The sequence below is a fragment of the Plasmodium gaboni genome, chromosome 7 (genome assembly GCF_001602025.1).
Source record: "Plasmodium gaboni strain SY75 chromosome 7, whole genome shotgun sequence".
NCBI classification, from domain to species: Eukaryota; Apicomplexa; class Aconoidasida; order Haemosporida; family Plasmodiidae; genus Plasmodium; species Plasmodium gaboni.
In genome coordinates, this window is record NC_031487.1 from 44,109 (window position 1) to 58,966 (window position 14,858).

The window sequence follows — 14,858 nt, forward strand, 5'->3', positions numbered from 1 at the left end:
GTACGTGGACCAAATATTTGATCTAGTAATCTATTACTTAAAAAGAACCCACAACCATATATAAAACTTTTATAAATGTATAAACTTGCTCCTTTGAAATTAAAAAAAAAATGTTCATTTTGAAAAGGGCCTTTTCCAGATTTATTAACCACAATACATCAAGAAAGAGTGTAAGGAAAAATTTACATAAAAATGTAGCACAATATAAATATAATTCAGCAAATAATAATGTCATGGATCAAAATGATAATAACAGAATAAGTAGACCACAAAGAGCAGGAGGTTTGCTTAATACATTTTATGAAAGTTTTATATATGGTTGTGGGTTCTTTTTAAGTAATAGATTACTAGATCAAATATTTGGTCCACGTACTTATGATACCTATATAAATAATCATGAAGATCATTTTAATAATGAACCCACAAATAATTATTCCAATGATAATATGAATACATATTCAAATGAACACTTTGCAAATAATGACCCAACTATTGATGATAATGATTTTCAACAAGATATTGGCCTGGATGATGACACATTTGATTTTTAAACAAAAATAATTAAAATGAATTTAAACATATGTTTGTATTTTTAGTATGGATCATTCAAACATTATTAATACGTTTAATATTATATTTATATTATCCTCATTATTTTTTTTATTTTATTATTTTATTTTTTTGGTAATTTTATCCCTTTTTTTAAATTTTTTTTTTTTTTAAATCAACAAAATTTATATATATATATATAATATATATATTATTTTAATTTTTAAAAAAATATATAAAAACAAATTAACACAAAAAAAAAAAAAAAAAAAATTAATACATATAAAAAAAAAAAAAAATATTCATTTATATATTTTCGACACATTTGAAGAATTACACAAATATACAATGAATAAACATCATTTTAATTCTACATTATTTCTTTCAACATATCTTCATTAATTTCATTTATATCATCATAATTATAATTTCTTTCTAAATTTACATACTTATCCTTGCGAAAAAGAAATATAAGATTTTTTGTATCAAAGCGTTCTATATATATATATTTGCCACATGAAGAAATATTACGCACTGTGCACAATACAATATCTCCAACATTTTTATCAGAAAAATAATGAAAATTATTTTCCTTATCATGCAATAATCCTACTAATATATTATTTTTATAATTATAAATGTGCTCATTCCGTTGTTCTATTATAATATCATCTAAAAACATATTTTTGTATATATTTTGTATATATTCATTTAATGTTTTTATATTTTCTTCCTTATCTTCCTCATCATAGGAATTTTTTGAACATATCACATTTTGAAAATTAATATCTTTCAAATTAAAATTAAAACGAAACACTATATTTTGATTAGTCTTATTTATTTCATGTATGTATGCATATATATTTTTACCAATAATTAAATTGTGATCATATAATATATCTTCTTTAATATTTATTTGCTTACACAACGAAAGGATTAAATTGTCTTGGTAAGAAGCATAATTATCAGGGGGTTGATTACAATGTATATGTAATTGTTTATTAGGTTTAGGAGATTTATTAAAATGATCAGATGATTTGTTAAAATGTTCAGGTGATTTATCAAAATGTTCAGGTGATTTATCATAATGTTCAGGTGATTTATCAAAATGTTCAGGTGATTTATCAAAATTATCACACGAATTATCAAAATGACCAGACGATTTATTATAATATCCATTTGAATTATTATTATCTTGTATCGATTTCTTATAATTTATATTCAATTCTTTATCAATAGCGCCTCTTTCTTTATTCCCTCCTTCACATATTACATTTTCTTCCTTATCATTCAAGCTGTCATTCAGTTTATTTTTATTCATAATAAATTTATTTATTATACAATTCAATAAGTGATATCTTTTTAATATGGCATTAATTTTAAAACTAATATGATATCCTTCTACATCTTTATATTTTATCAATAATTTTGAGACACATGGAAAAAGGTACATAATATGTAACAGGTGCCTTTCAAAATTTACTAATTCATTATTATCATTATTGTTATATATGGAGATACATTTTTTTTTAATTGTGCACATAAAATATTCATCTGGATGTAACTCTTTTAAATTATTACTCCTAATGTTGTCTTTTATATTATGAAGATAAGATTTATTTAATAAATTATCATAATGTTGAATATTTATATGCGAATTACTATTTACCTCTATATTGTTTTCTTCACATTTATTAATGATATTATTATTTGATTCATGATTTGTATATTTGCCCCTTTTCTTTTTATATTCATATATTAAGATATTATTATACAAATCAGGATATAAAACAAGTGCTGTGGAAAAGATATCATGTTTTAAAATCTTTAAATTATATAATGAAATAACACATTCATATAAATAATGCATGTCAATAACATTTTTTAAATTTATTTCTAAAAAATTATAAAAAAAGGATGATAATTCAATTGAGTCTTCATAAATAACTTTTGTATATAATGTATTAAAAAATATTTTTTCAAGATATAATTTCATTTCTTTTTTTAAATCCTTTTCCTTTTTACTATATAAATTTATTAACATTTTATTTTTGTTATTTATTATTTTGTTTTTATGTCTTTTATATAATATATTTCCTCTTTTGTTTTTCTTCTTCTTGTTGTTTTTTCTTTCATTGTTATTTTTATTATGTTTATAGCATTTCTTAAAAAATCTAATCAATTTGTTATAATATATTAATTTTTTATAAATAGAAACGAACGAAATGAAGAATATACAATTTGGCAAAGTAAAATAAATTTCATAAAATAATTTCCCTTTCATTAGTTCTTTCAAATTATTAAAAAGATAAAAATAATTAATTTTTGAGGAAAAAATATTTCTTTCTAGAGGAACATAAATACCTATAACATTTTTTTTCATAATATTCATATCACCATCATCATTCGAACAAAATTTAAATATATGATTCAATTTGTTATTTGTATTGTTATCATTATGATTACATGTCTTATAATCATTCACATTCTTCTTCTTCTCTGTCATGTGTTCATTTTTTAAATGATAATATTCCCAGAGATTATAAAAATTTTCACAATTCTTATCCATATAAATAAATCCGATTTTATTTTTTTCAAAATGAGAAAAAACATTTTTTCTTTTTTCTTCATTATTGTTAGAATAAATAGTTTCGATATGATTAACCATATTCTTAATATCTTTAATACTTTCAATTAATATGATAGGTACCTTTCTTGTACTAAACAACTTAACATTCTTAATTATTTTAGAACTTAATATATAAGGCTTAATTTGGATATATTTTCCAAAGGATGAATAGAAACATGACCCCAACATAACTTTTTATTTTTTTATTTTTTTAAAATATATACATATAATATATATTTATATGTATATATTTTATGTGTACATATAATTACTTATATATTATTAAATACATCCTTGTGATATACTTTTCTATAGAAAATAAAATTATATATTTTGTATCATATTATATTTTATTATTTTACTATATCTTTTTTTTTCCTATACATAACAAATATTATAAGTTATATCTATAAATATATATATATATATATTTTTATTTATTTAAAGAAGAAATGTTCTTAGTTTATAATTCATATTATATCCTAATAATATGAATATAAAAATATACAAATGGTCATATTATTCCTTACTTTTTCTTTTCATATTTACCCAAAAAAAAAAAAAAAAAAAAATTAAAAAAGAAAAGCTTAAACTGTAGAATTATTGCATTTTACATAAAATGAAATATACACACATACATACATATATATATATATATATATATATATATATTTTTATTTATTTGTATAAATGTTTAGGTTGAAAAATGAGAAAGAAGAAAATATCTTTGAATTTCCCACATTGTACCCTTTTGTATTCTTATACATTTTAAACAAACATAATGATACCATAAATATATAATAATATATATATATATATATTTTATTTTTTTTATTTTTTTACTATACAAACAAACAAGCACAATTTTACATTTACACTTAATATCATTATAAAAAAAAAAATATAAATTAACTCATTGTTATATCATAGTACATTTAAAATATATAAATAGGAATGTTACATATAATATAATTACTTAAAATTGAACTTGTCAAATATGAACAAATAAATATAATATATATTTTTTTTTATTTATTTATTCTAAAAATTTTATAAAGTACCTATAAATTTTCTATGTTTTATTCTCTTTTCATAATACTAAAATTTATATATATATATATATAATATAATATATTTATAAAATAACTTATGACCAATAAAAGGATAATATACTATACTATATAATATCAAGCTTTTTATAAATTTCAAAAACATATTATTATAATAACATCCAAACTTTATAATATCAAAAAGATGAAGAAGAAAAAACTATATTTTTTCTGAATAAAATAATGTTTTGTTTTTTATTTTCAGGAAAAAAAAAAAATAATAATAAATAAAATTAAACAAGATCTTATAAGGGAATAAAACACCAGAATAAAAGAAAGTCTTTTTTAAAAAAATTAAATATATATATATATTTCAATTTATTTTTTTTTTCAAATATTTTATATAATTCTATATTAAAGGATCTTAAACACATAATATATGGTGATTTTTAATTAATATATAATAATATAATATCATCATATATATATGTTAATAGAATTTAAAAAAAAAAAATAAATAAATTAATTCAAAATTAAGCATATATATATATATATATAATATATATATTATATTTTCAAATAAAAATAATATTTATGCACATATTTATATTTATTCATATATATAAATGTTTGTATAATATTTATATAAAAAAAAAAAATCCATTTGTGTAATATATAGTTGTTTTTTTTTTTTTTTTTTTTATAAATATAAAATAAAAACATTTATATATAATATATATATATATAAATAAACCATATGAAAATAAAAATAATATGATATAATAAATAATATTAATATATAAATATAAATTTATTACATATAATAATGGGCTCATAATCAAATTTTTCCTAAATATATATTTCATATATAGTATATAATAAAAGGATTTTTTTTTTATTTTTTAACTAGTATCTTATAATATATATATATATATATATATATATTATATATATAATACATATATATAATATATATTTTATTATATAATTTATATTATTATATTTATATACATTTTTAAATTCTTTGCGCATGTAAAATTATATATTTTTCTTATAACCTTTATATATATATATAAGTAAAATAACACTTTTTTTTTCCCCTCCTTTTTTATTTTTTTTAAATATTATAATCTTGATATTTATAAATAAATTATTTTTTTATTTCGATATTTCTATAATATTACTATTACAAAATAATAATTTATAGTTTTATTTTATATAAATTTACATTTAAAAATATGATCATTTTTTTTTTTTTTTTATATTTTGGGTTTGTATAAATATATATAAAAATATGTTTTTTTACACTGGTTTATTATATATTTTATATATATAATATATATATATTATACATATAAAATATATATATATATAATATATATATAATAATATTATATATATATACATATATACATATATCATATATATAATGTATGGGAAGAAAATAAAAATATATTTTTCCAAAAAAAAAAAAATAATATATATTTAATATTTATAATAATATAATATATAGTAATAATAATATTTTTTTTTTATATATAAAATATATGAATTTTTTATAATATTGTATATATATAATATAAAATTAATAAGTATATATATATATATTTTTTTTTTTTTTATTTATATATAAATATATATGAAAATATAAAATAAATTCATATTATATATATATTTATATATACATTTTCAATTTTTATTTAAAAAACAAAAAGAAACATATAAAAAAAAATATATATATATATATATATATATAATATTGTAAGAATTAAAAAAAAAAAAAAAAAAAAGAAACAAATACAAAATATCTAAATAAGGAAAAGTAAAAAAAAATAGAAATTATAATAAAATTAATGAAAATATAAAAACAAAGAAACATATTAAAAAATGTAAAACATTTATATTATATATAATTTAATAAGTATTATATTTATATAATTTATGTACACGTAAACTTTGAGAATAATAAAATATAGATATATATATATATATACAAATTTATATTTATTTATATAATATTGGATTTATTATATACAATATAAAAACAAAAAAAAAAATAGTATAATTTAAAAAAAAAAAAACAAAAAAAAACAAGAAAAAAAAAAAAAAAAAAAGGAACATTTTTATAATAGCATTTAATAAAGTATATATAAATATATATACATATATATTATAAGAATATATAATATATATATTATTATATATTTATTTATTTACTTATTTTCCCTCTTTGTTTTTTAAAATTTTGTAAAAATATATAATTTATTTTCCATATATATATATATATATATATATATATATATATATATATGTATAATATATATGTACATTATATTATTTAAAGAGTAATTATAATTTTTTCCCTATATATATGAAACAACAACTATATTTAACTATATAATAATATATATATTTTTTACATACATTTAATATATATATATATTACAAATATTTATTTAATTTATTTAAAAAAATAAGGGAACTTTTGTGGGAGAAGTTTTTTAAGAAATTATATGATATGATTTTAAAGAACTTCTCTTATAGTCTTATAACATACCGATACATGTATATATTTTCATTAATTAATATATTAAAAACAACATCAGTAGTAATAAAATCACGACACAAGCTAAATCATATAAACAACTCAAGGGGTATCAAGAGCATTAACATTAATAGCGATAATCTTTTTTTTCTTCGAACCAAAATTAGAAAAGCACAGAATTATATATTGAATAATAATATAAATAAGAAAAATTATAATGCCCTTTTTTATAAATTAAATAATAATAAAGAAAAAAAAATGAATAACAAATTGCCAAAATCTTTAAATATGAATAATTCAAATAATAATAAAAATGATCACCTATTAAATGATAATCTAGTATCATTTAATAAAAATACTGATATAAAGAATCATAGGAGTTATAATCAAAATAGAAATATAACATATAGTAAGCAATTTAGTCAGAATAACAACAACTATAGCAGTACACACAATAACAATATTATTAAGGGGAAGGCATCAGGAAGTTATATAAATAATAGTAGTGTTAATGGTCCAAGCAATCAATATGTAAGTAGCAATAACAATATTAATGTAAATATTAATAGTATTAATAGTATTAATAATAATAATATCAATAATATCAATAATATCAATAATAATAATAGTAACAAATTTTCAAATAATTTTGCGGGAACTTATTCTACATATATACAAAATAGAGAAATGAATAAAAATAATGAAGGGCCAAATTCTGCATGTAATGAAACTAAATTAAACAACTCTTTAAATTTTAATATAAATAACAAGGACAAAAAAAATTACAATATTTTATCTAATAATCCTAGTAGCAACAATAATGATAATAGTAATAATAATATGGTACATCTAAATGATAATTCTGGAATGTATGGCCCTAAAAGTAATTATAATAATAAAGATTATTTATTAATTAATAATAATATGAAAGATAAGAATATGTACGTAAATAATAATACATTAGCAAATACTAATAGTTTAGATAACTCTTTAAAAATTAATAATTATAATAAACATAATGATAAAAATATGAATACAAAATCATCAAAAATTTTAGAAGATACCAATTCTTATAATAATGCTTTAAAAAATAATGATTCCAGATATAATTATTATAATGAAAATTATACAAATAATATAAAAAATATGAATACTACGAATGCGGGTGTAAATAGTTTAAAGAATATGAAAAATCCATTTAATATGAATAAAAAATATATGTCTCATTATAATAATAATAATAATGATAATAATAATGGCAATAATAATAATAATAATAATAGTAGTAGTAGCAATAATAATAATAATAGTCATAATAACAATTATAATAACCAACTACATAATAATAACTATTATTATAATAATAAATCTAACGATAATTTAAATAACAATAAAACATCTTCATCGTCGTATACACCAAATTTTAAAAGAGAAACATCTGACGATATATCAAACAATAACAATAATTATAATAATTACAACAATAATTACAATAATAATAATTACAGCCATAATAACGATAGTAGTAGTAGTAATAATAATAATATGATGATTATGACTAATGAAATGAATTCTATGGATTTACATAAAAATATAAATATCTTAACAATGGAATCATCAAATTGTAATAAAGTGGATATGAATAATATGCTAAGTACCAATGAAACAATTAATAATATAAGTAGCAAACATGGAAATAATAATATAAACAAAATGAATCATCATAATAATACAACCACGACGAGTAGTAGTAGTAGTAATAATAATATGTTAAAATTAAACAATCTTATCAAAAATAAAGACATGAATAAAAATGATAATATCGAAGGTAATCATCCATATAATGTGCATGATATCTTATATGACAATTCAAGAACAGGAGCAATGATGGAAAGCATGACGTCTGGATATAATAGAGGTGTAAGAAATAATAAATTATCTATGCAAACTTATAACCATATGAATCATAGTGTGGATTCATCAAAAAATATTATAAATTCGAATGATAGGAACTCAATGACCAAAGGTGATGGCAACATGAATAATAATGAAAATAACAACAATAATAATAACAACAACAACAACAAAAATAATAACAATAATAATAATAGTAATAGTAATGTGGGTATTGGTCGAAGCTCTAGTAATATGTTTATAAAACACAACAGCTTTCATAACAACAATAATGCAGATTTAAATCAAATTAATAATTTCGGTATTAAAAAGAATGAATACTATGGAAATTTTTCTTCTTCAACTAACTCAAAAAATATGAACAATCTTATAAATAAATTAGAAGATAATAAAAATAATAACACAAATAATATGAACAATAATAATAATAATAATAATGTTCCTCTTGATTTAGATAGTGATGCTTTTCGTTATTACGATTTTAATGAATTTTTAAATTATATGTATAAAGATGAAAATATATTAACTCTTTTCTATATAAGGAAGAATTATTTAAAAGCAGAATCGAAAGAAGAATTTGTAAATGAAAATGATAAGATTAAATATTCTATTATCTGGTCATTTACAAATGATGAAAGAATTGTAGTATATGGTACTCATAATACCAAAAAATTAAGCAAGAAAGTTTGTGTGAAAAAAATATTATTAAAATTAAAAAATATATCCTTATTAGAATTAGATCAAATGACAAAATGGATGATCAATAGTTTGAATGTTATTTTGAAAGTAGAAAATAAAAATTTAGAAAATAAATTCATTAATAATTTATATTCTTGTAATATTGAATGGAAAATAAATAATAAAATATATCAAGCATCTGCTCAACATGAACATGAAAAAATTGCTGAATTGGTAGCTACACAAAGGTTGTATATGATATTGTATGATGTTAAAGAACAATTAATTAGAGAAAATGACTTTTTAAAAATGACTGATGATAATAAGAGATTTATTAATTCATTTGATAACCCATCAATTATAAACAACAGCACTAATAATAATAATAATAATAATATAACTAATAGTGGTAATAATAATAATACATTATATAACAAATATATGAATAGTAACAGTAAAAACTTTGATGATGTCAATATGATTAATCAGAACAAATATAGCAAAAATCAAGGAACAAATAAAAATTTCAATGAAATTATGTATAACAATAATAATATGAATGCAAGTAGTAATAATAATAATATGTTATCTTATCAAGAAAATAAAAATAGTAAATATCAAGAAATAAATAATGATCATATGTTAAATAGAAATAGTAATATGAATATGAATAATTACATGAACAATGTTAACTACAACAATAATCATATGAATAATATGAATAATATGAATAATATATTAACATCTGATTCAACCGATATGCACAACATCAATAATATTAATAATATTAATAATAATAATAATAATAATAATAATATCAATAGTGTAAATAAAAATGTTGGACATTTAGCTAATAACCAAGGAAATATTATGAACAACAATAATTTAAATTCTAATAATATGAACCTTCAAAACGGTAATAACAATATGTTCTTAAATGCAAATATGAATTTATTAAATAATACACAACAAGGAGGTATACAACAAATAGCTACACAAGATGTAAATACACAATCTGAACAAGTATCAGATCCAAACGATTTAATTGAATATTGTTTAACTAAACAAGATGCTAGTAGCATACAGATGTTAAGAAATAATATAGCTTCAAGATATAAAATACAACAATCAGAAGTATTTGAACAAGTTTTTAATTTATATAAATGTACATTAGATTGGGAGTGGAAAAATGGAAAGAATACATGCAAAGCTAAAAGTGTTGGTTATGGTAGCACAAAAAGTCTAGCCAAATGTGAAGCAGCATATGATATGTTAGTAAAAAATAATTTAATAGAATATATATCATCTACTGATAGAAAAAATGCACAATTTATTAGAGATTTAATATCAAAAGATTTAAATAAGGCTTTAAATATGGCTATACAATTTATTATGCAATATAGTAGTAATGCATGGTCTATATTTGTTGTTTATTTATTAAGAGAACTATTAATAGATGGAAATTATGATCCTATAAACAGATTATTAAATACTATTGTGGAGGTTAGTAGAGAGGGTCGTAAGGAGGTAGAACAAATGGAAAAAAATATAAACAAAAATGATAACAATGTTAACAATATAAATAATATTAACAATAATAACAATATTAACAATAATAACAATATTAACAATAATAACAATAATAACAATATTAACAATATTAACAATATGTATAGTAATAACCATTGTGTGAAGGACGAATCTACTAATGGTGCATCGCCAAACATGTTTCCTAACAACAAAGTAGAAGAAAATAACGACAACAATAATATCAATAATAATAATAATAATAACTCCCAATTCTTTAACCCTTATATACAAAATAAGAACCTTACAGATAATAATTATATTCATAAATTAGTTTCTATAGATTTGTGGGAAAAACTTATAGACGAATGTGTTGTTATATTAAACGATAAACTTTGTTTTAATTGCATATCTCTTTTACAACAAGTCGAATTAGATTATTCCATTTTTATATCAAAGTGTGCTCATGATTATTATAAAAAATATCGAATTATGCTAGCGTTAGAATTACAAGCAAATCTAGCACAAAGCATACAAGAAAAAAAGAATTTTGAATACTTACATGAAAATAAATCATTATTATTAAAATTGAAAAGTATTACTATGCCTGTTTTATCATGTACATGTACTCTAACGAATGAAGAAAAAGAATGGATGAAATCAACACAAATGAGAGAAGATGATATTGTTTTATTGAAACCGTGTGATGCCTTATTAAAAGATGAAGATGCTTGGTCTAATAGTTTAATTGGTAGTATTACTAGTACTAAAAGTGATAATACAGTTTATAATATTAATATAAGAATATTTTCAGCAGAAAATACTAAAAAAGCAAATGTTAAATATAATAAATATAGATTATATTTATTATTAAATATTGTAACACATGAAAGAATGTTACAAGCTTTAAGATCTATTACATTTATAAGTTCAATACCTACACAATATCAATCACCTTATGTATTTACACCAGAAATACGTTTCTTAATATTACACTCTTATAATAAGTATAGTAAATATATAGCCCAAAATGGAAAATTAAATGAAGAAATAGCAGATTATGAGGAAATAAAAATGGATTTTCAAAATAATGAAATATTAAAAAATAATAGTATGACTGATGATATATTAAATGATTATAGTAAAGAAGCTAAGAATCCATATGAAGATTTATTAAATGAAAGTATAAATAAACAAATAGGTAATTCACAAGTTGAAGATATTGATAAATATTTAATAGAAAGTATTAATTTGCCAACTAATTTACCTCTTAATGATTCACAAAAATTAGCATGTCTAAGTGCATTGACAAGAAGATTAACTCTAGTTCAAGGTCCACCAGGTACAGGTAAAACTCATGTTGCTTGTGCCATCATTGATAGTTGGCATAAACAAAATAGTAATAAAAAAATATTAGCTGTAGCTGATTCAAATGTTGCTGCAAATAATTTAGTAGAAGGTTTAAAAAAAAGAAATATACAAGCTGTTCGTGTTGGAGCAGGTAGTGATAGTGATTTCCATGAAGAAGCTATTATGGAATTTCATCGTTATAAAGATTTATTAAAATTAAGAAAAAATAATATGCAGAAAGAAGCAAAAGTAATGAAAGCTTTATTATTTCTAGAAGCTGTTAAAAAATATAATGTTGTTATAGCTACTTGTGTTGGATCAGGACATGAAATATTTGATAATGAAAAATTTGAAAGAGTAATAATCGATGAATGTGCTCAATCTATTGAACCATCCAATTTAATACCATTAGGACATTATTGTAATAACTTAGTATTAATAGGAGATCATAAACAATTACCACCAACTATTATTTCACCAGATGCTATAAAATTAGGATTAGATAAATCATTATTAGAAAGATTTGTCATGGCAAAAATTGCACCTATACATTTATTAAATACACAAAGACGTATGCACTTAAGTATATGTGTATTTCCGAATTTCCATTTTTATGATAATAAATTAAAAACAGCAAATGTAACAGAAGAAAATAGACCAATCATTAAAGGTTTCTTATGGCCAAATCCAAAATGTAGATTAGCATTTATAGATGTATCAATAGGAAAACCTGGTAGTAAATTTGAAAATGCTTATGGAACATCAAAATTTAATTTATATGAAATAGAACCATTAATCACTGTATTAAAATCTATAATCAATGAAGGATGTGTATCTGTTGATGAAATTGGAATATTAACAGCATATGATGCACAAAAAATGAAATTAAAAAAAGCTGTTCAAGATGCTTTCTCTTATGAAGCTTCACATAGAATAGAAATCGACTCAATCGATGGTTTTCAAGGAGGAAAAGAAAAAGATCTTATTTTATTTTCAGCAGTTAGATCAAATGCAAATAATGAATTAGGTTTCTTAAGAGATGCTAGAAGATTAAATGTTATGTTGACAAGAGCAAAAAGAGGTGTTATTCTTTTTGGAGATCAATTCACATTAGCAAACGATCCAGCTAATTGGCTACCTTGGTTAAAATGGATCTCATCAAAAAGAGCAATAGTACATGTAACTAAATTAAATGATCACTTAGAAAATACAGACTATTCATTATTAGATAAATTAAATAAAATTAATAAAGCTGTCAACTTAAAGAATATTAATGTCTCAGATAATTATTATTTCTATGGAAATGACACAGGATTCTCTAATGACTACGAACAAAATTATTTTACAAACAATGATAATATTAATGTAAATGATCTTGATAATAAGGATGCAGCTGGGGTCCAGCAGGTCGAAGAAATTGTAGAAAACTGGGAGGATTTATTATAAAAAGTAAAAAAAAAATAAAAGCAATACCACATTTAAACTATAAATAAATCAATATAAATGAATATAAATGAATATAAATAAATATACATATAATATAAATAAATATACATATAATATATATGTATTGTATATACATTTTTGTGTAGTATTATCTTAAATTTTTTTTTTTTTATTATTTAATATAAATTAATAAAATAAAATAATCTGGATTTTCATGTACTAATATTTTTTTCTTAATAAATTTATAAATGTAATATTTTTATATATAATTAAATTATTTTTATTATAATTAAAAACTTTTTTTTTTTTTTTTTTATATATATTATATCAAATTTAACCCTTTAATAAATAAGTAAAAATATATATATATATATATATATATAAATTTATATTATATTTATAATAATAATCCCCATTTTTTTATTATTTATAATTTTTTTTTTTTTTTTTATAACTTATATTTATTTTTTTCTTTTAAATGGTGAAAATATAAATTAAAAATAAAAATATACATTATAATATTACATTTTTATGTTTCATATTTACTGCATAGGTAATTATATATTTTGTATATTAAACTAAAAATATTAGAACTACCACCTTGTTAATAATATATTTATATATATATATATATTAAAATATTTTTAAACTTTTATAAACACTTAAGAAATTATAATTATGTTTATACAAAATTTATAGAATATATAAAATATTCTTATTTTTATGGATAATTATTTTCTTTTATATTATTTATAATTATATGGTAACACACATATAATATATGTGTAATTAATATTTTAATTCGATAAATATATATTTTAATATTAAATCTGGAAGATAAATTTTTTTTTTTATTTTACAACATATCTAGGGGTATAATTATATTATATATATATATGTCATTTAAATATAATCATTGAGTAATAAGAAAAATAAAAAAAATACAGTATCACTAAAAAATATATATACATATTATGCAGTATCATTTTTCCAAAAAAAAAAAAAAAATTTTAATCATCTTCATTTTTTTTTTTTTTTTTTAATGTATATAAAAAAGAACACTGCATAAATATATATATTTAATAAAAAAAAAAATTCATGTTTTATATATATATATATATATTCACAATTAAAGTTTTATTAAGAATATATAAATATATAATATATTATA

The 14,858-nt window shown here is 18.6% G+C and overlaps 3 protein-coding genes across 3 annotated transcripts; 2 read left to right on the top strand and 1 right to left on the bottom strand.

Moving 5' to 3' along the window:
- Positions 1-110: 110 nt before the first annotated feature.
- On the top strand, positions 111-551 carry PGSY75_0703300 (hypothetical protein; the record flags this gene model as incomplete). The annotated part of the gene is made up of 1 exon (XM_018784904.1): positions 111-551. The coding sequence occupies one exon, from the start codon at positions 111-113 to the stop codon at positions 549-551; it is 441 nt and encodes a 146-aa protein (XP_018642405.1).
- A 368-nt stretch (positions 552-919) lies between these two features.
- PGSY75_0703400 (hypothetical protein) lies at positions 920-3,367 on the bottom strand (the record flags this gene model as incomplete). The annotated part of the gene is made up of 1 exon (XM_018784905.1): positions 920-3,367. One exon carries the CDS (start codon positions 3,365-3,367, stop codon positions 920-922), a length of 2,448 nt encoding a protein of 815 aa, XP_018642406.1.
- A 3,378-nt stretch (positions 3,368-6,745) lies between these two features.
- On the top strand, positions 6,746-13,687 carry PGSY75_0703500 (erythrocyte membrane-associated antigen; the record flags this gene model as incomplete). The annotated part of the gene is made up of 1 exon (XM_018784906.1): positions 6,746-13,687. The coding sequence occupies one exon, from the start codon at positions 6,746-6,748 to the stop codon at positions 13,685-13,687; it is 6,942 nt and encodes a 2,313-aa protein (XP_018642407.1).
- Between the last annotated feature and the right edge of the window lie 1,171 nt (positions 13,688-14,858).